The sequence below is a fragment of the Grammomys surdaster genome, unplaced genomic scaffold (genome assembly GCF_004785775.1).
Source record: "Grammomys surdaster isolate TR1022 unplaced genomic scaffold, NIH_TR_1.0 99, whole genome shotgun sequence".
NCBI lineage: Eukaryota > Metazoa > Chordata > Mammalia > Rodentia > Muridae > Grammomys > Grammomys surdaster.
The window spans coordinates 2,540,659-2,566,915 of NW_021604578.1; the positions used below are offsets into that span (position 1 = coordinate 2,540,659).

The 26,257-nt window shown below is 38.3% G+C and overlaps 1 protein-coding gene across 3 annotated transcripts in view; it reads left to right on the top strand.

Moving 5' to 3' along the window:
- The window catches only part of Parp8 (poly(ADP-ribose) polymerase family member 8), a 172,592-nt gene that overhangs the window by 95,286 nt on the left and 51,049 nt on the right, over positions 1-26,257 (top strand). For 2 of the 3 annotated variants that reach the window (XM_028783583.1, XM_028783575.1), the window contains exons 5-10: positions 7,736-7,825; positions 8,579-8,649; positions 10,180-10,293; positions 12,930-13,024; positions 22,855-22,915; positions 23,342-23,432. In XM_028783583.1, coding sequence (XP_028639416.1) covers positions 7,736-7,825; positions 8,579-8,649; positions 10,180-10,293; positions 12,930-13,024; positions 22,855-22,915; positions 23,342-23,432 — 522 coding nt within the window. The remainder of the gene's footprint in view (positions 1-7,735; positions 7,826-8,578; positions 8,650-10,179; positions 10,294-12,929; positions 13,025-22,854; positions 22,916-23,341; positions 23,433-26,257) is intronic. The other variant, XM_028783577.1, reaches the window with a different exon arrangement.

Genomic DNA, 26,257 nt, shown 5'->3' on the forward strand with positions numbered 1-26,257 from the left:
GGAGGCAGAGGTAGGTGCAAGTTTGAGGCCAGCTTGGACAACATAGTGAGTTCCAGAAGAGCCAGGGTTACAGAGAGACCCTGTCTCAGTAAATAAACAAGCAACACACACACACACACACACACACACCACAGAGAAACTGTTCAAAAGAAATAACTGCTCGCTATGTTTTCCATATAAAAGCACAGCTAGGCCAGTTTAGAGAATCTTTGATTTACTTGTAGTGATGTAGTGTGGTAAACCAAGTGGCCCCAATGCATAGCTCCCTCTGGTGGTGAAAAGGTAGTACTTTGTTCTTTTTTTTTTTTTTTTTTCCCCTCAAGTCATTGGAGTGCTCCTTTGGAAATCTGACTTGGTTAGGTTTAAAAATTTAAATAATATATATTTAAAATTTAAAAGTATCTATTTTACTTTAGGTGTATGGATGCTCTGCCTGCATGCATATATGAGCACATGTATGTGTATGCTTGTTGGATCCCTTGGAACTAGTGTTACGGGTGGTTGTGTGCAGCGAATTGTGTCAAAGTTCTTTAGGACAACCAGTGCTCTTAACAATGGGGTCATTTCTCTAGACCCTTAAATTTTATTTTTATCTCATTTCTTTTTGTAATCTTCTGGATTGAATACTGTCATGTGCATGCTAGACAAAATGCTTGGCCACTGAGCTACATGCCTAACTATCAATCATTGAAAGGAATTAAGTTTTTTTATGTACTTGGGTGTTTTGCCTGCATATATGCTTGTGAATCATGTGTTTGCAGTACCTGTGGAGGCCAGTAGAGGGTGCTGTATTCCCTGGGACTAGAGGCATAGATGGTTGTGAACTGCCATGTGGGTTCTGGGAATTGAACTCAGGCCCTCTGGAAGAGCAGCCAGTGTTCTTCACCACCGAGCCATCTCCCCAGCCACTAATATTAGAAATTTCTAAATAAAACATTATTTTTTAAATTTTTATTCTTTTTATTAGAGTTCTACCTTGGAGCAAGTTTGTAGTAAATTTCTAAAATAATTTCATTTTCACAAGGTCGCAGAATTCAGATAAGTGTTTGATCTTGATTAGAAAAGGTCTCAGTTTTCTGGGGGAGAAGTCGGTTTGTATATTGTGCTTTAAGTGCCAAGGCTGAGCTTTGAAATGGCTGACCTGTCTGGTATACTAGAAACACCACACAGAAACCAAGTATCAAGTGCTACTTTTAATTGAGTCTGATTCCGAATGCCATTACGGGTGACAGGTAAAAATGGCAATTATGACATTCACACTTCAATGTGTGCGGAAGAGTCCAAATCATGCTTGGTAGTGACATGGGACTTGGTTACAAACTATCAGTATCTCAACTCTGATAGTTGTTGCTTCCGGGGACCTTTTGATCAGTGCTTTTCAGGAGCTCCATCAGTGCGACAGTATTTTTCCTTGTATTAAATTTTAATACAGATTTATTTGAGATTTGTTAATTAATATGTTTTACTTTTTCAGATTGACATATAAAATCACATTTGTTTTTCTTCATAATAACCGTAATTCCCTTTCCCTCCCCCTCCACAAACTTCCTAGAATTTCTGGAATAATTTTCAATCATAGAAAATTTGGCAGTTATGTATCAAAAGTAACATGTTTGTACTTGTCAAAACAAAGCATCGTTTTTTTTTTTAATCTTTTATTTACTGTGTTTTAGAACATTAGTGACTATTGAATGTATTGAATTTTTACTTGGCCTCTGTTGATGAATCATTTCCTCCTTTAAATAATAAGGTGACAGGTTACATCATTCAGCATGTTGTTGTTACCTGTTAGAACTGTGTGTGTTTTGCTTTGTCCTTGGTGTTATGGACTGCAAGATGCTAATAGAACCCCCTGACTCTGAGCGCTTATAGAGCCAAGAAGGAAGCCTGCCCAAGCCTGTCTTTATAGATGTGGTAGAGTATTACCATGTTTATCGATTCATTCTATCTGTAATTTTTTTTTCTGAGTGTCTTTTTGAAAAGTTCCTATATTGTTGAAATATCTGCCTTGTTTTTAAAGAAACAAGTATTTTATGCCATTTGGTCTCTTATTGTAGAAATTAATCTTTCGTATCTCTGGTTACCTCTGTTCTCAGTTGTGTTGTGTATATTTATTCTTTCTATTCATACGCTTTGTTTTGTTTTATGTAATATTTCCCTGTATTTAAAATTTTTTAAGCAAATCGCTTCTTTTTCTGTTTATGTCTTAATTACCAAATTCAATAATCTTGGTACTGCCTTTATTATTTAACCTCTGGTGGCAGTGTGTCTGGGCTTATTTAACTGCCTTTTGAGGATGGTTTGGCTCAAGAATTAGCTGAACACTTAATCTTGTTGGTATAGTTCCCTTTGCTCTGTGTTTTTCCTCCTGGTCCCCCTGTGTCAGGGGCAGTATGCCACATCCACTTAATTCCCTAGGAAAAGTTGTCAGTTTACAGCTTTGCTCCACCCCCTCATGCTGTCACTTAACACTTATTGCACAGTCTGTGTATATGGAATGAAGGTTTAAAGTCAGTCTTTCATGGAATCGAGCACACTCAATGGCAGAGATACACGGCCACTCTTTAAAATCAAGTGAAATCATGAGGTAACCTGTCTGGCTTCAATGAGTCTTCCTGAGAAGATGTTGTTTGTGGTGATAGATTTGAAAATAGTATGTGCACTGCTAATCACCGGTTGGTTCTGCTCAGACCAAACTACTCCTTATAATACTCACACTTTCTCTAGTTAGGAGGCTTAGCTAGTGGTGACTGAATTTTCCTGTCTCTTTTCTGTTGAGTCTAGAGGGATGAAGTAGTACTTTCTAGAGTCTAGTCTCTGGGGCTCCATATTTTAAGCCTTGACTTACAAATGACATACTCAAACATACTGTGTAACTGTGAATTAGCAACTTCAGCGGGACTTGGAATCCTAGCACTGTCAAAGCAGAGGCTTTAACATGTAATTGTTTCAACAATTAACAAGCGTTTATCTCTTGCAAGATGCTGCAGTTTTCCAGTGATCATGGTTTCCATACTTAAAACATAACCCAGTGGCAAAGTATTGACTTCTTGATGCACAAAAATTTCAAGCAATGATAATAGTAATAATGTAATAATTGTGTAATCAATTAATTGCTTAAACAATTTAAGAGACTTAATTACCTTTAGTTTTGGTTTTCTTGTCTTCAATAGGGGATGATCATTGGTTGGCTTGAAACATATATGACAAAAATGACACTAGAGACAATTCAAGGACGATATTCAGATTATCATATAAAATGAGTATAATTAATATCTATCAGTACAATCACCCTTTCTCTTAAGTTATATAGCAACAGTGAATGGAATGTCTTGACTTATATGACCCTGTTCTTGACAGTGAGTAAAATCAGTGAGAGCTCCTTTTCGGCAGCTGTACTTTTCCATCCCAGTGATCCACGGGAGGCTATGGTAACAGTCCTCTGTGGTAGAGAAATGGAAATACTCATATGGTTAATAGCTTAGGAAAGCTCTCTACATCCCCTACAAAACAAACATAAGAATCTGTCTCCAGTGGTTGAAAGAAAGAGGAAAACAAGAAAAGCTTAAACCCACAAAGAAAATGAAAGTCATTTGAAACACTTGAAGGGTTCAGTGAGGGAATTGAAGATTCCTCGTCCTTCCTTGTTCAGTCTGAAAAATTCTGTCATCTTAACTGCGGTCCCTAGCCCTACTTATTTCTGATTTTCCCATCTCTAAACAAAGATGCTGCTGTTACCCATGTGAAATACCTTAGGGAAGAAGTAGTTACTCAAACAAGAGTGAGGTGGATCAATTCATACATATACCACTATGCCTATCAACACACTTCCCAATTTTAAGTCTAAGACCCTTACATAGGTTAAAAGGAATATATAATTGGTTGATCTCATATTGTGTATACATATATACATATATATACACACACAGTGTATATGGATTACTGTAATCAAAGCAGTTAACACAGTGTCATCTTCCAAAGCTGTGTATTAGGTTCCTGGAACTTCTTGCACCTTCACATTTGTACTCTTTGACCAACACTTTTCTACTTCCTTACCCACAGCCCCTGGCAGCCACCACTCCAGTACCAGCATCAGCATCTTTTACTTCATCTTCATTTGGTTTCCTGCTCGTGAGAGCAGCAGTAGTTTGTCGAGTCTTGTCTTTTTTTCATATTAGCTCAAGCTCCTCACCTCACTGCAGATTTCTTTTCTTCTTTTTCTCGAATGGCTGGGTAGAGCAGCACTTTATGCGTATTTACCACAGCTCCCTCCTTCATGCATCTGTTGATGGATGCTTGGGTTGTTGCTTCCACGTCTTGTCCATGTCGGAGAAAACATGAAGGTGCAGGAGAATGCAGATAGCTTTTTGCATATACTGATTGCATTTCTGTGGGCATGCCAAGAAATGAGCTGGTAAGCTCAGTAACCTAGAGGAAAGGGACACATGCAGCCGTGCAGAATCCTGAACCACTCTGAACAGAGGACTAATGACTCAGGAGACTGAGTCAGTTCCTTGTTTGTAGGAAGACAGAATTAGTTTCATTAAGCAGCACACAGCTTCCCATCGGTAAGAATAACTAAAGTTTAAGAGAAAAGAAATATTTGGCTCTGGAGGTGGCCATTCTAGCCATTACCTATCACCCCAACATTTGGGGGTGGAGGCAAGGGGGCGCCTAGGTGTGAAGGTCTCCTGAATGGTGTAGACTGTGCAGAAACAGTATGTTTGCATGTTTAAAACCAAAAATACCACAACATCAAAGAAGAAAATGAGGAGGAAGAGGAGGAGAAGGAAAAGGAGGAGGAGGAAAAAGAGGAGGAGGAAAAGGAAAAGGAAAAGGAGAAAGAGGAGGAAGAGGAGAAGGAGGAGGAGGAAGAAGAGGAGGAGAAGGAGGAGGAGGAGGAGGAGGGGGAGGAGAAGAAGAAAAAGGAGAAGGAGAAGAAGAAGGAGAGTTCACCTGCACCCCCCCTTTTTTTTTACCACTAATCTGAATGCATGAAGCTTCTGACAGTAGTCCAACTAACCCAACAATGGGTAGCTGTGGATAAAAAGTCCAAGTATCTAGTAGTTACTCAGTACCACAAAGCTAGTCCCACAAAGCTGGTCTTCTGTATAAGCTGGAATCCTGAAGAAGTAGGTTCCAGCAGATGTGCTGGCAAGTAAATGCAAAAAGTTGAATAGTGAACCTTCCTTCTTCCAATGTCCTTGTGTAGGCCTCCAGCAGAAGGTGTGGCCCAGATGAAAAAGGTGTGTACCATCATGCATGGATCTGGCACTTTCTTTGTCCCAGGCTGACTTTAAACTCAGAGATCATCTTGTTTCAATCTCTTGGGATTAGAGGCATGTAATACCTTGTCTGGCCATAAGATTTTCATGGCCACTATGCCTCAAGATTTTCCTTCTAAAATCCATGTCAGAAACGTGTGTCTTTTAGCTACAAGAACTAGATCACAGGTGTGCCCTCCAATTCTGGATTGTAGTTCATTCCAGCTATAGTCAAGTTGACAACCAGGAATAGTCATTACACCCAGCTTGAGGTTAGTGCTAATCAGAGAGGTACGGCAGACTTGCTTTGTTGCCACTTGGTCTATAACACTCCATTTCCCCTCATGATAACTTAATAGAGAGTCTTCTCCATGTAGAGTCTTCTCTGTTGAGATATATATATATATAAATTATATATAAATAATTTATTATGTATTTTTAGATAGTGCATTTGAAGGAGACAGGGAGCCATAATGACTCAAGTCTATCAATTAAAAATCAAATTCTCGCTGTTCTGACACAATATTATTACAACCTGTCTCAATAGTTTTTTTAAAGACGTCCTTTCAGTTCTCTGAACAAAAATTGATCCATGTTTCTGTTTGTTGAGGGTGTTTTATTTTTAGTAAGTTAGCAGTAGTTGTGCTATAAGAAATTTGCATTCAGATTATCTTTCTCTTATTTTATTTTAATTTTTGGTTTGTGTTTTGAGGCTGGGTCTTACTGTTTAGTCCTGGCTACCCTGGAACTCACAGTCTAGTCCCAGGCTGGCCTCAAACTCATGGAGATCAGCCTGCCTCTGCTTCCCAAGTGCTGATGTTAAGAGGATGTGCCATCAACACCCAGCATATACATGGATACATACATGCATGTATACTTACATATGTGTATGTATATATAGTCCATGTATGTGCATGGGTATGTGCATGTTTGTGTATGTGTGTGCCATGCATGTATGTGGAGTTCAGAGGATAACTTTTAGAAGTCAATTCTCTGCTTAAAACATGTGAATCCTGGGTATTGAATCCAAGTCATCAGTCTTGGGAGCAAAGCCCCTTCTACACTTGGCCATCTTGAAAGTCTGTACTATGGGACAGTTGTTAGTGATTTGGCAGTCTTATAATGCCCTTCAGTCATTAATGGCAAAGGTAGGTAAACCACTGAGTGTTATAACATTATTTTACCGTACTTAAAAATCTGTATTTATTGGAGAAATAGGTACGTTTATATATTTTGTTCCAGAGGTGAACATAGCAAATAAGAAATGTAAGAATTTAAAGTATAATTTAATGTTCAGTGCGTGGTACATTTAGAGAATAATTTATAGGAGATGATTCTGGTGAGACTTAATAGCAGCTTACCTAGCAGCATAAGGAGCCTGCAATTTCAGCAAATGGCTACCTAGAGTTTCCACCCCATCACTTCCTCTGTCTCCTTTCTGTACTGATGTTTTTGGTTTTTGTTTTAGACAGGGTCTCCCCATATGTCCTAGATCGCTTTCTACCGCATTGGTAAACAACATGACCAAAAGCATCTCAGGGAAGAAAAGGTTTATTTGGCTTACATGTTACGATCACAGTCTGGCATTGAGGGAAGTCAGGGCAGAAACTTGAGCAGGAGCAGAGGCAGGAATTGTGAAAGGATGCTGATTACTGCATAGCTCTTATGGCTTTCTCAGATTGCTTTCTTATATAACAGGACCACCTGCCCACACTGGGCTGAGTGATGCACCGCTTTCTGCAATAAATTATCCATCACAAACAGGCCCACAGACAAGTCCACGATGAATCTAATAGAAGTACTCTTTAAATGTGGGCCTCTCTTCCCATATAACTCTAATTTCTACACAGTTGACAAATCTATCCGGTAGACTATGTAAAGACGGCTGTCCTCAAACTTAATGATCCTCTTATGTCAGTCTCCCAACTGTTGGGATTACAAGTGTGTGGCCAATGTGTTTGGTTTTGAGTTAAAGAAAAATCAAATGTCCCTTAGTTATCTCCTCGGTTCTGTACCTTGCCTTTTGAAATAGACATTGATGTTGGGCAGACTGCTATCCTGTGAGATGAGCCAAACAGCTACATACCAATGATCAGTTCCTTTAGGCTGTATTAGAAGTGTTTGAGGAGCCAGGCCTGGTAGAGTCCTTAAGAAACAGGCAGGAGGATGCTACTTTAAAGGCTAGCTAGGGAGACTGTCTTAAACCCTTCCCAGAAACAGAAGGAAAACATATCTTTGAATACTTTCTATCTAAAATCTGTACTTTTGTGAGAAGCTATGGGCACCTTTGAAAAGGCCATAATTTCATGCCTAATTTATCCCAAAGACAGCATTTGATTCCTTTTCCTTGAAGTTAATGAGAACAGCATATGCCCTTAATGAGAATTGGATTAAAGTGATGAAGGTATATGTCTGTTGCTTTTATAGAGGACATACACTGATTATCCCGCGTCTCTCATATTTACTTGCAGACAATACATATGTGTCAAGTTCAGAAAATGATGAGGATGTACTAGTCACTACAGACCCGATTCCAGTCATTTTCCATAGAATAGCAACAGGTAACACTAATGCTATAGTTTTCTTATCTTAGTTTAAGTTTTTATAATTGTTGTTGCTTAGATGCTTTTTGTTTTCAATATAGCAAATATATATATATTTACCTCCCAGAAATTCATATATATATGTATATATGTATATATGTATATATGTATATATGTATATATGTATATATATGCATATGTATATAATTTTCAAATCTAAAGTATATTAGCTTTTCAATAATGTTTAAATGTGTCATGTCAGTATTACTCCTGAAAGTATTTTCATCCACAGTGACACCATTAAACAGACTGAATATAGCAGCTGTTCTCAACCAGTGGGTCATGACCTCTTTGGGAGATTAAAATGACCCTGTCACAGGAGTCGTATATTAGATATCCTGCTTATCATCTGATTATGCTTATCTTATGATTCATAACAGCAACAAAATACAGTCATGCTGTAGCAACAATATACTTTCATGGTTGAGGGTCAGTTGAGATCCATTGGAATAAAGAAAACCTAGGGCAGTCAAACTATCTTAAAGTGAGTAGTAAGAGTTGAAGAAGTCTCTGTGTTTTCACTTTAGGTGGTTAACATTTATAAACACAGTGAAACACCAGAAGCTCCTGTGTGATCTATCTTCAAAATATCTCTTCTTTCACAAGGTGGGGGGGGATCCTAGAACATTTTTGTCTAGGAACTCATGAATGTTGTTACTTGTTAATAAAATGCTAAGATCCAAAGTAATTTAAAAAAATTCTTTCTTGCAGAGTTAAGAAAAACAAATGATATTAACTGTTGTTTGTCCATAAGATCTAAATTACAAAAGGAAAATGGGGAGGTATGTATATTTTATTCATCCTTTTTATTTTGATAGTGTTTTAACCAGGGATTTGTATTTATTATCATATTTAATTTACAGTTGTGTATGGTGAATAAAACACTGAATTATGACATTTTGTGTGGTGTTAAGATAAACCTGAGGAAGAATTGTCTGCTAAATTAATAGAAAAGAACCTAAATAAATAAAATATACATGCCATGTATTCTTTATTCTTCATATATAGCAATGTAACTGACAGAGAAACACCCATTTGCCTTATATTAAAAGCATACCTGGCTGTATATAGTTTTGATGAAATGTGTGGTCTTTGAAGACAAAATAACATAGACAGGAATAGTTATATTCCAGTGATTTTTATCTATTTTGAAAAACTTAGGACAAATTTGTCTCTTTCTTTCTTTCTTCCTTCCTTCCTTCCTTCCTTCCTTCCTTCCTTCCTTCCTTCCTTCCTTTCTTTCTTTCTTTCTTTCTTTCTTTCTTTCTTTCTTTCTTCCTTTCTCCCTTTTACTGTGATCTGTGAATATCTGTCAGGGCATTAAACAGAGAAAGCACAATGACACAACATTTTCTCAGTTGAAAGTTATGCTTGCGCGCTTTCTTGCTTGCTTGTTAGTAGTGTCCTACCATACTTTGGAGTTTCCCTTCATTGTCCACGTGAAAGTTACTGCTTCAGTAAAGCTGTCATTGATCTAGAGTGCTGCTTGGTTTCCTAAACAACTTGAAATTTAGGCTCGATTAGCAACACTGAGGGATGGAGTTCCAAAGGAAGTGCTGAATTTTTCTTTTTCCTTTTTCCTTTCCTCTTCCTCTTCTTCCTCTTTCTTTTCCCTCTCCTCCTCCTCTTTTTTCTTTCCTCCTTCTCCTCTTCTTCTTCTCTTCTTCCTCCTCCTCCTCTTCCCCATTAAAAAACTTTGCTAATCATGACAGGGATAGAAATACAAATGTGAATTTTCATTGTACTTGAGATATATGACAGATGTTTGGCTTAGTTAATTAAAAACTCAGACATCAAGTTAAAGCACATTAAATTAAACACTATTTCAAAATTTGAATTTCTAAGCAAATCATTCCTGTATATCAAAAGTTCTGTTTGTATTATGATTCATATTTAGTTGCATAATTTAATTTTTTTATATCATTGCATTCCAAGTTTCCTCTTTCATATTGTTGCTTTGTGTTGGCAGTGGAAGTGCAAATCATCTTGGATATATAATGCAGATGAAATTTTAAATACGCGCTGAATTAGTGGGAGCCCCTGAAAGACTGTATCAGAGAAGAGGTGCAAGCATAATTTATTGTTCTCAGTTTTTAATGCACACCAAATGTGACCCTGCAAGTCTTAGCATCTGGCACTTTAGGAAAGGTTTATTCTCAGTAAACTTCTCGAAATGAACTAAGCTTGTCTGCAGTGTTACCTCTGTTGTTCCTTTTTTTTCTGTTGTGTTGACGTTGTACTGTACCAACAGTGTATTAAACGTAAAGCCCACTCAGTATGCCTGGACTTGTCTATTTTGGTTTCTTTTTTAGTTTGACCACAGGAATTCTCTTCTTTGTCATTTGAAGGAGTCAAGGCAGAATAGTACGGTGGAAGAAGACTCAGAGGGTGACAACGACTCTGAAGAATTTTATTATGGAGGACAGGTAAAGCAGCCTTGCCTTCCAATGCAGCCATGTTTGTTCTAGTGGGAGATGAGAGCCCACAAGTCATGCAGGTTCAGTATGGAAGTAGAAAACATGAGTCATTTGTTTTTCACTTTCCACACACTTTCAATTCAGATTTACATTACAGGTCTTTGTACTGGAATAGTGCGAAGAATAGTTACAGAGGTTTCGGAGTTCGGTTTGGATTATTATTTGGCCTTTCAAGTTGTTTCTTTATTATTGAAGTTTGGTTAGCATGCAAGGAAATGGGTTTTACTTGGACATTCTCACACGTAGCCATTCTACTCTGTTTTATTCACCCCCGTCCCTCCTTCTGATCTTCTTCCTCCCTCCAGTAGTCCCTCTTTACCTTCATCAGACTGTGAACATTCCATTGCTTCTTCCTGTTCCTCTTGCTTCACTCTGGCTAGGTCCCCTTCCTTTCCTCTCAGTGACTTTCAGCAACCCCACACATACCTAGAGTTTACAGAGTGAAAACAGATGTGCTTTGTCTTCCTCATAGATGTAACAAGAAATATTTTTAAATATTGTCCTTTCTAACAAAAGCATCGATTGTTACTTTTAAACTGAAGATGGTTAATTTTTACAAATTTTGATTGGCAGTAATTTTCTTGAGAAGTATTTGTTTCTTGGTGAAAGTATATGAAGAAGATTTTTACATCTGCATAAATAGCATGCCTATGTATATGTTACACATAACATTCTTTCAGAATAATGTTAAATTTTAAAATCAGGCAGGTTATTTTAAGGTACAACCATATAATATGTTGCTAGGTGTCTGTGACTTCCTTGATCAAATGCCTTGGTAGTTTGTGTCAGTGAGGGAAGTATAATATGATAAAGTAGGCCTTTAAAGATAAAGTTAGTGTGGAAAAGAATTAATATGTCTTATATTCAAAATAAAAATCAGTACTTGCTAAATCAAACATGCACAAGGCAATAGAAACATCAGTGTGGGTAAAGTAGGCGTAACCTCTATGGAGTAACTTTCTAGATGTTGGGCAGTTGCCTAATACAGTCTCTCCCTACACATCACAGCATGTTATTTGTCTTAGTTAGGGCTTTACTGCTGTGAACAGATACCATGACCAAGGCAAGTCTTATATAAAGGATAACATTTAATTGAGGCTGGCTTACAAGTGTAGAATTTCAGTCCGTTATCATCAAGGTGGGAGCATGGCAGCATCCAGGCAGGCATGGCGCAGGAGGAGCTGAGAGTTCTACATCTTCATCTGAAGGCCTGTAGCAGAAGACTGGCTTCCAGGTAGATAGGATGAGGATCGTAAAGCCCACGCCCACAGTGAGACACCTACAGCCACAGGGCCACACCTTCTAATAGTGCCACTCCCTGGGCTAAGCATATACCAACCATAACATTACCAGTATGCAAAAGAGGCCTTCTAAGTCTGATTTTTCTTTATACTACTCATTCTTTCAGAGTGGAATTTAGTGCTTTTCTTCAGTCCAGATTAAGTTTCCAGAATATCTGCCAGTCATTCATCCCCTTTTAGCATTTGCATTTTTTCAGAAAATCATTTTTAAAAATGAAAGGTAGATCACTAATAGCATTGGAAGGAGAAAGAGGGTATCTTCTAGGATGTAACTGTGTAGCATAAGTACAAAGGAAGAACCCAGTCCCTTCATCTTTGCTATTGGAAGGCATGATGTACTGGAGTATCCCATCATGCACACGTATGTTTGATTTACCTGATGTACATTGGAACAGTACTCATAAGTCACACTGAGTAGAAATGAATGTCATATAAAGGATTACTTCAGAGTACAGTAAATAGCTCAGAATAAGAGAAATGAAGAGGGGAGAACACTGTCAGTCGTGCAGTGTTCAAGTGTGCCATGGCTCCTTCAATGCCACATGGTGCCCTTTAAGATTTCTTTTCAAATTGAGCATGACAGCAAGAGGCAAAAGACTAGATTTAAGAAAGATAAGTAGAAGAAACAGATTAAGAAAGACATCCCAAATAGGCTTTTCAATGTAATGAATCACCTCTTGGGTGCCATGATAGAACTGGCCCTATGGTTCACCAACTTTAGGATTCTAGACGTCTTCTTGAGTCCAAGAGGCTTCTCATTTACCAAGCACACTCTTCTGGAGTTGGTATCAAAGATATGTACCTTGATCTTCTGCTTACTACTTACATAGCAGAACCAAAAGGAAGGTAAATACTGATTTGGCTCATGGTGTGTATGGAAGAAACAGAAAAGTTGTGAAAAGTAAAAAGCTTGTGTTCCTATTGAAATCTGCATACTAATACTCTACGTTAATGAATGGATAACTAGTTCTAACTCTGTATACATAAGGATAGCCGAGAAGCATGACATTCTCAGTAGATATACACATACCCATAATACCAATATGTATGTATATAAAATCAATGAATTAAAAAGAGAACTGTAATTGTAGTGAGGATCTTGCTGAAGTAAATTTAAAAGGCCTAATGTTAATTTAAAGCAATGAACTATCCTAGCCATGTGTGAATAGAAGAACTTTGTGTAGATGCTATTGCCCTTTAACGCCCGGAACCCTTTGTACAGATTGTTTGCATCTTGGTTCTGTTGACTCTCTTTACTTAGTCCTGAACTGTCCTCTCTGGCAGGTGAACTACGACGGGGAGCTCCACAAGCACCCTCAGCTAGAAGCTGACCTGTCTGCAGTGAGAGAGCTCTACGGACCACACGCAGTTTCTCTCAGGTAAATGGCTTCTGTGCTTCACCTTGCATAAGCCAGTGGGATTTTCTATTAGAGTAACCTTAACAGAAAATTCTTTTCAGTCATCATGTTTGGAAATGTTTGACGAGTTCTAATGTGTCTTTCATGATGGAAAAGAACAGCTTTATGGCTTTTTGTTATGTATTATTAGTTAGATTAGCTGCATTAGAGAAATAATTCATTTTGAGGATTAGTTTGCAAAAAGATACAGACTCTAAAAGCTATGGACATAGACCTGTGATTTCAGCACTTGGAAAGCTGAACCAGGAGGATTACCAGTCTGGGGTGATTTGGGGCTATATAGCAAGGCCCTTTCTCAAAAGAAAAAAGAAAGAAAGAAAAGCAAAGCAAAAGTGACATAATTATTTACTACATTAGATGGTTCTGGTTCTGTACTTCTGGCTACATCATTGTAAACAATGAAAGTAAATAATGCAGAAATACTGGTACCCAAGTCATGTGACAACTGAAGGCAGAGGTGGGAGACTTAATACATGATAGTTTGAATGACAGCGTATTTTAGTCTGTTACTAGCTATACTCTGGTTATAAAGTTCCTAGCTACTTTTTATTATATTTAATTCTTTGGAAGATCTTCCATTCTTATTCTGTTTTCTATTTAGTATAAGACAACATTTGTGTCCCTACACTGGCATCTACACGTCAGGCTGTCTTATTTTAGAGACTCGTTCTTTGCATCTTTGCATACATACAGTGTACTTTCTAAGTCTTCATGGAATTCTAGGTTCCTTTCCTGACCTCAGTTCCAGACCTAACTACCAAACTCCCCTGCTGGGCCAGGTTGCCCCAGGACTCAAAGCACTTGTACAAGTTACTCTCTGGTCAAGGAGCACTCTCTGCACACCCTACTGTGAATGTCAGCTGCTTGAGCCCTCCTCAGATCTGTGAATGGACAGCTTGGTCTGTATTCTGTGCACCCAGCATTTAGTTTTTGACTCCTGAGTATATTATTTCTGTTGTGTTATTAATAATCTACTGACTGGAGAGATTTGTAATAGATACAGCAGTGCCTTTTGTTTATTTGTCGTATCTTGTTTTGATTTGCTTTTTAAATCATTATCCTGGTACTTAACATGGTATGGGGATGTTGTACAAACTAGAGGATTCATGGTGGATTTTTAACTGTAGGTAGTGGCAGCATCTGAAAAACGACAAAAGGATACATTCTCTAGTTATCTCTCAACCTCTTCAGTGGACACATATGTAATTTGAGAAGGTGAACAAATATTTTTACTTGGGAACTCAACACAGCAGTAATTTCTAATGGTCAAATAAGTGAGCCTAATACATGAGCCTTGTGTTCCCAAAGTGTCTCTCTCACTTTTGGAGATACGTAAGATACATACAATTATCCTTGGTAAATGAAGCTTTTCCAGACTTTTAAAATTTTATCCAAGTACTTATGATCATTCCAGAATTGGTCTATGGTATGGTAAATACTCTGGACATTCAGCATCGCAGAGTGAATGCATGTGGCTAGTGTAGGAGCTACCAGTCAGTTATCCAAAACCATGGCTCCTGTTTTCTATGATAGTGGAACTTCTCTTGAAAATGTAAAACTTTAATTTTATATACAATGATCGCCATACTAGAAGGCTCTGAAGTATAAATACGATTCATCCTAGAATTCAGCTTCCCATCTTCCTCTCAGAACATACATCGTCCCTTAGAGAATTGCTTTAGTAGACGCCTTTTAGTTTAGAGTTTCCTAAAATACATTTTCATATTTTCTGAGCTGTCACGTGGCTGTGAAAAGTTTGTGTCCTCACCACGTATTTATTAGGCCAGTCTGGTTATCCCTGCGAGTATTTTCTATCAGTAACAGTGTTATTGACAAGGATGATATGTTGTAACTCTTATAAGTGCTTGGAGTTCCAACCAAATGAAATTCTTAAAAGTCATAAATGACTTGATTTTTTTTTTCTCCTGGTCTATTTCTCTTATAACAGTTTTGATCCCACTTAAATCTCAGTACAAGCCACGTTCTTGCCTTGTCTCGATTTTTTTCTAGGTATAAAGGATGATTGCAGAATAAATAACCCCTCTAAGTCTCACGATATGAAACAAACACACAGCAAAACTTGTTTGATTTACTTTAAGTAAATAAAAGTGAATTTACAGCTTACTCTAGTCCTTAGACACACTGAGAAATGGGCATTTAGGCAGAAGGCATTGGAATCTTCCTTGCAGAGTTCTAAGTCTATTGAAAGCAGATTGTTCTAATTAGCTGTTCTTTTACTTAATTGAGACGCATAAGAACTTAATGGAGTTTGAAAAGCAAAAGTACCTTAATATGCACAATAGACTATTTGGTGCCTTTCTTTTTTCTTTCTTCTTCTTCTTCTTCTTTTTTTTTAATGTGACATCTAATGAGAAAGGCAGCTAACCACATCTGAGTTCCTTATTAGAGATAGAAATAGCTGATTGCCCAGGTTGAAGCAAATCCCTTTTAAATGGGGCAAAACGTAGATATAGAAAAAGTAATTGATAAGAGATTTATTACTAAAATTAACAATAGAAGCTCAGTCTGTCCTTACATCAAGATCAAGGTAGTGGCCACAAGGAGCTATGTGTTTAAGAATTGAGGATGACTTTGATGCAGTCTTGTGAATGGGAAGTGAGTTGGAGCCTGCAAGTTACATATCTGGTGGTCAGACTAAATGGGTTTCATCTTGAGTCATGTAGCAGGATGTACTTGTGTGTGTTTCACATTGTAAATGTAGTTCTCCAGTCATGTGTTCCTAAAATAGTGTAGATAAGCATCATTTGAAAACAATTTGAGATGAGTAATCTTAGAAATGGAAGGAAATATCTCATTGCCCTGGAGAAGAGATGATTTTGGTAGTCCCCTTATGAAATATCAAACGTCAATCCCAGATAACTGATCCTTTGTTTAGGACAATGACATCTTCTATTGAAAAAAAATGGGCATTGTCCCCATGCATAATCAGCCTTTCATTGTAGGTAATGCCTGACGCATTGTGGATGCTTCTAGGTTCTTGGGGGTTGTACATTTTAATCTCCTTTTACCAAGAGGCTACTGTGATAAGCTATTCTGATTTGATATTGAAGAACCAGAGTATTCTAAGGATTTGACAGTTGGAGGAACCAATGGACAGCACTAGACTGATACCACCATACTGTTACCTTCTAAAAGAAAAGAAAAAAAATATAGAAAAGGAAGTTAAAAAAATATGGCATAACTCAAGATGTCCACTTCGTTCTTCTGGTCCTCTAACCTTCTGTTTACCTTGTTTGTAGGAACTGCTTCCTTTTCTTTAGCATCTTCTCTTCCTGCCACATGACTAGATTGTCTTTGCCTGACACCTTTGGTCCTTGGCATAGACATACAGTAGTTCTCGCCAATGAATTATGTATAGATACACAGGAGAATGAGGCTCTGTGTCTTCTGGACTTTGTCCCCCTGGGCACTTCAGTGATGATGATGACTACCCCAGTTCCATGCTGGGTGAGGTATTAAATCATTAGCATTGGGCCATTGAGGTCTTAAATGTTTTCTTCACCACATAATCTAACCTACATATAAGGCTGTGATTCAGCGAAGAAAGATCTCAACCTGCAGGTTTATTCCTATCTTACATATTGATTCTCCACACTTTGGATTGAGGACATAAAACTAAAAAATCTCTAAGTGAAAAATCTGAGAAAGAATGAGAGAATGTTCACAGTGCAAAGACACCAAAGAGGGGACTGTTTTCCAGAGGCACAAATGGGAATGAGATGTAAACTTCAGTAGCTCAGATCCTGCACGCTTGCCTCTGCTCCCAAAGCCTGGACTTTGTTCAAGCAAAACCAAGGGCTTTTTGTAAAGATGACCACAAAATCAGAGCTACTTTCTGTTTTTTTTTCATCTTGTGAATGCACTACTGTGCCAAAGAAGTTCATATTTCTCTCACATCTGCATCTAAAGTCTTTTCAGCTTGTCTTTTAGAGAAGTTTATAGCTGCATTGGACAGCAGTCTTAGAAAGTCTTTCATTTTGTCAGGATTTCTTTCCAATGGCTAAGTGAGCCATTTCTTGGCCCATTCACAAACATCTCTCCAACACTGGGCAGAAACACACACTGAGATAGACATGCAGAGATAGACATGCACGCTATGGAGTTCCAGATGCCACAGGAAGGTGTGTGTTTCTTCCTAAGTCTCTTCTCAAAGCTGCACTGCCCCTTGGTTGAAAGCAGAAACAATTAAACAGTAAACATTACTCAAGAACCAGTGGTAGAATTGTGTATATAAAAATATATAGTTTTTTACAGTTAATAAGTGAAACTCAGATATCTAAAATGTTTTTATAATAAACATGTTCACAGATAATTTGAATCAAGTTGTTGTAACTATTGCAATAGTGTAATTAAGAAACTGGGGTTTATGGAGAAAAGAAAGCCAGCATACTCTAATATTCAATATATTGTACACATTAAGTATATGTTAGCATATATTTGAATGTCTTGTGAGCATTTCTTTTCTTGGGGGGAGCTTATTTCTGCTTACACTTTATATTTCATGATTGAATGCTGCCAGAACAGAAATTCAAGGAAGGAGCGGAGAGGCAGGAACTGATACTGAAGACATGGAGCTCTCTGCCTTCCTCTCCAAGGCTTGCCATGTGCCTCCCTCCCTCCCTCCTTTCCTTCCTTCCCTCCTTCCCTCCCTCCCTTCCTTCCCTCCCTCCCTCCCTCCATCCTTTTCTCCCTCCCTCCCTCCTTTCTTCTCTCCCTTCCTCCCTCCATCCCTCCCTCCCTCTGTCCTTCCCTCCTTTCCTCCCTCCCTCCCTCCTTCCCTCACTTCCCCTCTATTGTTGAGACCTGCAGAAAGTTGTTCAGGCACTGCAGAGGTCTTGATAACTGGGTCATTCTATCTGGACAAACTGTAATCATGCTTAGAGTTTCACAGTGGAAACATGAAATTACTAGCATTATGTAAAAAGGGCACCAGCACAGAAACGATTGCACATGCATAGTGCCATTTGTGAACTCTGAATTACGGCATGCAAACACACAACAGTGTACCCATTTTCAGAGATGTGCCTCCACAGCTGCTGCTAGTCGCCTTCTTAAGGGTGTGCGCTAGTATTCTTCCACGGCCACGCAGAATGCCTGTACCATCTCACTTCCTTTAAAAAAATCAGTGTCATAAACAGAGAAGAAACTATGTTTTGACTTAAACTTTAAGAAATAATACATGTAATAATAATTATCTCAATTGTCATAATGAGTGGTTTTAAAATTAAGCATGCCACCTGCTGCTCAGTCTTTTCTATTGGATTCTTTAAGCTACTTACAGAGAGTCTTCTGTGGATTAGGATTTTGTGTATGTCTGTATTTTTCCTCCCTGATTCTCAACCACAGTCTTCAAGCTAAGACAAACTCAGATATTCTACTAATGGAATTGCAAGGGGAGAGGCAGAGGAGGCGTGGCAGTGAAGAAGAAAAGGGAAGTAATAACCTTGATAGATTGGCCATTGTGATTGCAAGTAGTTCTAATCCATTAAATGTTGAGAGTCTCAAATAAGTCATTCCATGCATTTGACTTCATAATCACAGAAATTATTGTTATGAGAACACAGGTATGTGGAAATTTCTTTCCGAGGAAACACTCTGTCTGTATTTATGGCACAAAAGAATCAAATGCATCCAAGTGTTTTATTTGTTTTACAGTTGCTAGACTTTAATTACAACCATTTAAATGTATGATTTTGAAGAACAACACAGCATGCACTAATCATATTGAAGAAGAGAGATAACAAGAAAACGTCTTTATATGCCATATATGAAGATTAGAGGGAGGTTCAAGCAAAAATAGTGACATCTGGTGTCTTAGGTAGGGTTTCCATTGCTGTGACTAAGCACCTGTCTTAGGTAGGGTTTCCATTGCTATGACTAAGCACCTGTCTTAGGTAGGGTTTCTATTGCTATGACCAAGCACCAAGACCATAAAACAAGTTGGGGAGGAAAGGGTTTATTTGGCTTACACGACAATATCACCGTTCATCATTTAAGTGGGTCAGGACAGGAACTCAAGCAGGGCAGGATCTAGGAGGCAGGAGCTGTTACAGAGGCCATGAAGGAGTGCTGCGATCTGGCTTGCTACTGCTAGTTTGCTCAGCCCTTTCTTACAGAACCCAGGATCACCAACCCAAGGATGGCACCACCCTCAATGGGCTGGGCCATACCCCATTAATTACTATGAAACTGCCCTGCAGCTGGGTCTTACAGAATTATTTTTCTCAATTGAGGTTCCCTCCTTTCAGATAACTCTAGTTTGTGTGTCAAGTTAATATAAGATAGCCAACACATCTGTTCAGGTGTGGTGACACATACCTGTCATCTTACACTTAGGAAGCTGAATCAGGAGAGCTATGTGTTCAAAACCAACCTGGCCAGGTAGTGAGAGCCTATCTGTCAAGAAGAATATTCTCTGATGATGCGGAGTTAATTTTGTACATTTTACCTATTTCTAATATATGATAGGAACACCTTTCTGAATACTGGCTAGGTATGTATTTTTATAAGATGTATACCTATCTAAATAAAATGATCTTAAAATGGACACTGTTTTCAAACAAACAGTCTTTCATCCCTGTGAGGGTAAGGTAGAGATCTTCTAGACATAATCTTTACTGAACTTTGCAGAAAACCATGAACACTAAGATGATGTAAGAAAAGTAGAAATGAGGCAATCAAAAAAGTAGGATATCTATTTTTCATTATTTAATACATTTCATCGTTTGCGTGCGTGCGTGCATGCGTGCGTGTGTGTCTGTGTATATGTGGCACAGGACATTGGCCTGTGGACATTTGCCTGTGGAGGTATAAGGGTCACCTTGGAGGTGTTGATTTCTTTCCTTCCACCCCATGGATCTGAGGGATCAAACTCATGTTAGGCTTGGTGGCAAGGATCTTCATCCACTAAGCTGGCTGTATAAGCTGACAGCTCACATCTCAAACCACAAACAAGAGAGAGAGAGAGAGAGAGAGAGAGAGAGAGAGAGAGAGAGAGAGAGAGAGAGAGAGAATTTGAAATATCATTAAACGAAGTCTAATACCTCCAGTGATGTACTTCTTCCCACAAGGTCATACCTCCTAAGCCTTCCCAAACAGCACAGCCAAGTGGGGACCATGTATTCCCTACAGCAATAGTCCTCAAGCTTCCTAATCCTGTAGCCTTTAACACAGTTCCTCATCTCATGTTTTGGTGACCCTCAATCATAAAATTAACGTTTTGCTACTACTTCATGACTATAATTTTCTAAGTTATTAATCATAATGTAAATATCAGTGCTGTGACTCCCCCAAGTTGAGAACCACTGTGCTAGACTATGGGGGATATCGCCTTCAACCCGACACACTTGTAACTGCGTTGAATGGCTTTTTACACATGTAACTTGGCATCTGTGATATTCATGAACCATGCCTGTGCTCATGGTCATTAAATTATGACCATTGAATCTGTTTCTAATACCCAATTAAGTACAAATAGATTTTGCTTGTTCAAAGTAGTTGCAGAAAAGAAGTAGAAGAAACAAAATGAAGTGTTTAGAAAAGAATGGCTGCCCCGAACATTCGTAACATACTTATTTTCTTGGTCATCAGAGAAAAATTTCTTTACCCAGAACTTAGAGGCATGAAGAAAATTTATTTATTTGATCTTTATTTTTGTCATGTTTGGTGTATAATTTCACATAAAATATGCAACATTTTTTGTGAAGAACATGTTATGATGTTGTTTTAAAAAGTCCATTTTGTGTCAATAATTAGTTCTCAAAATATTAGCATGAAAAACTTGAAATATATTCCCTAAGAAATTAAAAAAAAATGTGCTCCATGATAAAACATATTTTTAAGGAGAAATGTTAAGAAGTTAAATTATTATATTTACTTTTATACCTCTTTGGTTATGAAAACAAAAATTACCAAAGGCTCCTGTTCAGTTCTTTTATTTATTAAGCTATACATATTATGTAAATTAAATCATATGATCATTCATAAATTTTGTACTCAGGAGCCTGTAAACATGCCACAGTCATATACTGTATTTGCATTCTTAGTGTGTATAATACACAACAATTGTATTGAGTGCCTGCTCTGTGTTCGACATACTACACACAGGTTTGCATTTGAGTATGTGTTGATAGACTCCATTGACTTGTTGTTTGACAGCCTCATATATTCATCTAATAAATTTTAGTTATTTCCATTCTCTTTCTTCATTTCATCCCTCTTCCACTAGAACCGATCAACAGGTACCCCTCCTGCATTGGTGTCTTTGTGCATGTGGCCACTGCATCCAGTAAGACTTACTGGCCCGAGTGTAGGTGGGAGGTAATATAATGTAACCCCATTAACTTTGCAGTTTTCCACTCCACAACTTTTTCACTTACCTGTTTATCAATTTCTTCACTACTATTAATGTTAAACCGTTTACTTCACAAGGACCTGATGGTATTGTCCATTGATCTTTAAACTATTCATTATAAAGTGAAGTAAAGTGGCGGTTATTGACTACTGGGCCAGTTTAATGCTTGTATAAATGACTGACAAATACTGCTATTCTAGTACCAGTGTTGGCACAGAGCTGTAATGTGTTGTTACTTCATAAGACTACAGTGAAAATAGTAAGTAATAGTGTCTGTAATATTTCTGGAGCCTCCTCTTTATCTCTACCTGGACTCTCTCTCTTCTTCCTCCTTCCTACCCTTTCTTTCTCATATAGTCCAGGGTTTCAGTATTAGTTGTAGTTTCATGTATGCTTAGTAAACAGTCTCCAGGTTTACCTGTATCTCCAGCCCTTGCCTCGTGGACGTTAAATCATCACATGTATATAAAATGCTGAGGACATTTTCTGCCAGTTATGAGCTAGATTTAGGTATTGTATATTCATTCTATGATTTTGGTTATTTCCATATTTTATCCCTGATTCTCTATCCTATTTCATAACTTCAGAATAATTGTATGAACATATAAACATGTAGACACATATGTGAAGAATATTAAAACTTTTATTTTTCATTTTCAAACTGAGTCACAGTCGCCTCCCCCAAGCGATTGCTCCAGTATCATCAACCAACCAAAGGAAAATTTAATTTCATTAAATTAAAAACTATACTGTACAAAAGATGGTTTCTAAAGTGCCTTCCTATGACCCAGGGATACAGCTCACGGGCAGAGTGCTGGATTAGCATATGCATAATACAGAAGGGGAACAAGACAGTCCCACACTGGATTAGCTGTGATGGCTCCATGTGGGCCACCCTGTCACTACTGAGTTGCATGTCACCGTGTCAGACTCAGGGCTACCAATACTCTTAATACATTGCGGTGGGAGTAACAACACCTGGCCAGTTTCCAAGCCACCCATGTTCGAGGCAGAAGAAGAATCCATTACCATTTTAATGTGTGTCCCCCTTGCCTACTTATAGCAGATACTGCTTTCTTGCAGTTAAGATCAGTTCCTTTTCCTCTGAGTGGTTGGTGATACTGGAGTAGTCGCATAGGGGAAGCTGCTGTGACTCAGGGAACTGGGACTATTTGGTACCATGAACCAAGCAACTCTTGAATTTATGTGTGCATGTGTGTATGTGTGTGTGTGTGTGTTCTGTAGTATAAATAGGCCTAAAATAGGAGTAAACTGAATTAGTTTACTCATATCCAAGGTCATTTCTGATCTTAAAAGTCAGCAATCAAAATTCATGACTACACTTTTAATTAAAATAACCAATCACGTGCAAACTATTAAGGAAAATGAAAACATTCACGTTACTCTTTGCTTTCAGGGAATATGGAGCTATCGATGATGTGGATATCGATCTGCACATTGATGTCAGCTTTCTGGATGTAAGTATCAGTTTCTGTAAAGTGACTGGCACATTTCATGTACATTTATCTTTATTGAAAGGAACTCAGTTTTGGATTATTTTATAGCACCATTCCATACTTCTGCTGTTAAAGTGATTTATGAAGACTGATCAATGAAGCTGAGATAATATTTCTTTCTCATTGTTTTTCCATATATCAGAAAATGTCTGTTTTAATTATAGCACTTAATTATATAAGTTCTCATTTTTAATGTCATACATAAAGGCAAAAGAATGACTGCTTTGGCCTTCTTTTCACAAAATACTCTTTTATTTTTGAAATAATTTGTAGACCTATATAATGAATGTATTCCATTAACCTAAGTTTAAGTTCTGTGTATTAATTTATTTTTTTATTTTGAGGTCTAACAGAAAACAAACTAACTCTTTGAATATGTTTGTGCAGGAGGAGATTGCTGTGGCCTGGGAAGTGATTCGCACAGAACCCATCATTGTTCGACTCCACTGTTCTCTTACACAGTATTTAAATGGCCCAGGTTAGTCTTATTTCTCTGTTGTTTGGAAGACTATGCACTGTGCAACAGGAATGTTTATTTGATAATTCTGAATGTGTGAAGCATCTTGATAACTGAGTGGGCTCTGTGCTAAGCAAGATGATTTATTACCTATATAATTATGGAAATTTCATAGATAATGCTGAACTGAAGAGACTTGAACAGTTTCTGTAAGACAAAAAGAAACCTCAGAGATTTAGAGCACAGTTGTGGCTCCTGACAGATATGTTGGACTGACCTTAAACTTGGTTATTGCATTTCCCTGTTTATCCCACCCATGACTCCCAGAGAATTTACTTAGAAAACCATAGCAAGTGGAGGTCATGGAAGCACGTTTGCTCTTTGGATTCCTATGGGACAGTGCTGTTCTATTCAACTGATGGTTATTAAAAGCAAGGTATTCTACTATAAGCAAATTTTTCCCAAATGCATCAGAGGGCTAAAATGTGTTCTGACAAGTGATGATACACACACACACACACACACACACACACACACACACACCACTCACATCATACTCCAATTTCATCTGCTTATATTAAACTAGTTACTTACTACTGTAGTCATCCCAAGACTTTGCTCCTCATGGGCTGTTGTTGGGTTCACTTAGGGTTGGCTGCAGTGCACCCCACCCTATTGGTTTTCAGTCATGTGGGATATGAAGCTGGAGGGCTTAAATGTCTCACTAAGTTGGAAACAAATCATGGTGCTTTGATGGCTAACCGTTGATCCAGGGATTAGTTGGCCTGCACCAATGTTGGTGACTAGAGTCTGCCTCACATTTGACATGTCCAGGTCTTTGGGCTTCTTTTACCATGATGGACAAGGTCCAAAAAGCATGTTTCTTGATTCAAGGTGTGCCTGCTTAATTTTATCCTGACAGTGGTTCAAAGACAATGGGTTCTTTGGTCTGATCTTTTAAAAAACATAATTTCACTGAAGCACCAGCTTTGTGAGACAAGATGAAGGGTGTGTCCATATAATCCTACCACATGTATTGGTAACAAACAACTCTAATATAACTCTATTATTGTCTTTCATATTATGTATCATTTCTGTCATTCTTTTATTTCTCATAGCCAAGGACTTGGGCTTTTTTGCCAGTCTGTCATCCACTACACCCATTGATTTAGTTTATAACTCAGTGTTTGGACTGAATGACCACACTGAATATTCATTTTGTCTGTCTTCTTTACTCACCCCATAGTATATATACCCTATGGACCATCTGGGGTTTTGTTTTGATTTTTTTATCTAGTCCATATTATTTTGAATGTTAACTGGGATCATCAGGCAATGATTGTCCAAGATTAGTCTTCTTAGCTGCGATTCTTCAGTTTGTCCAGCAAGAGCTGAAATGCTCGTCACAACTTAGTGTGTTTTGTAAGTTTTTTTTTTCTTTCCCAATAAGCATTGGAAAGGAAAACAGTGCCATAGTGACTTATATCCTGGAGTTCTGACAGCTGGAGAGCTGGGCTGTAAATTGTTTGCCACCACATCCTGATCCCTTGACACCCTTTACCAGCCTTGTTACCCCATCCTTACATCATCCCCCCAGCCCTGCACAGTTTTTGCTACTTGCTCACAGACCCTAAGTAGACTGTACTAAGACAGTCTCCTTCCGTACATACGTGCCCCACAACCCCACAATTTGGATATGACTCGCATGAGAACAGTGGCCTACATGAACCCTGAGATGTAATCCATGCTTACATCCTACCAACAGGACAGTGCCGAAGGGCAGACACCTCATTTTGTGCCCCTACTGGGATGTTGTTCTCGTTCAGTCATCTTCTTTGCCTTGTTTACTGGGTATACCGGGGTCTCCTGAGAGTAAGCCTTAATAAGTATTTGCCCCACATCCTTGCTTCGGATCTACAAAAGATTGTGACTGTGGCTGTTCTATTTGGCAGTGTGAACCTGGGGAAGTGGCCTTGTGCAATATTCTACTTTATTCAGGGCATTAGACAATTTATATTCTGAGGGTTAAGCAAGGTCATGTCAGCCAAGCTCAGTTGACATTATGTTGTATACAGTCAGGAGGGCAAGGTCACATTAGTTAGGGCTGTATACAGTCACAAGGACAACTCGATTTTGGAACCATTGTTCTGGGTGACAATAAGGGTGAGGAAGGGTGTAAAGGACATGCCCTGGGAGGGGAATGAAAACGCATCCCAGGAACAAACTATGGAATGGAGGAACAGACATTACAAGACTGTGGTCTTATTTAAATGGAGTTTTCTCACAAGGTCTCAGAAATCTCTTCAGATAGCTTTACTCATTGATGATGTTATGTCATCAACTCAACATGGGTAGGGCAGGAGAGGAACCAACAGCCTCATAGGGAAAAAACCATGCCAGGCTGACCTGTCCGTTCATGGGCACTCTGTAAGAACTTACTGCCTGTGTGTGGTTCGTTTGCCCCTTGTATGAGATGCATTTGTGAGATGCATTTTATACCCTCTCTCACAGGGTGGGCATTTGGGACCAGCCAGCAGGGCCCTGGAGGTTAGCTTAGACTTGTTTTTAAATAGTAAAATTTTCTTCAACTTTCTTTTATTACTCCGTTTACCTGTAGTTTGGCTACTTTTCTCATAATTCTCTTAACATACTAGTTAAATTGTAGGTTGTTCAGTTTTTACTAACCTATCTCTCTTACTAGTAAATTCCTTCAGTAGTTACTACTTTCTTGTTGAGAACCTGGGGAGAATTTCATTGAAAATGGACCATGATGCATACATGTGAATAGACGCAGAGACACTATGACTGAGGGGAGACGACCAATCTTTCCAGGACAAAAATTAGGG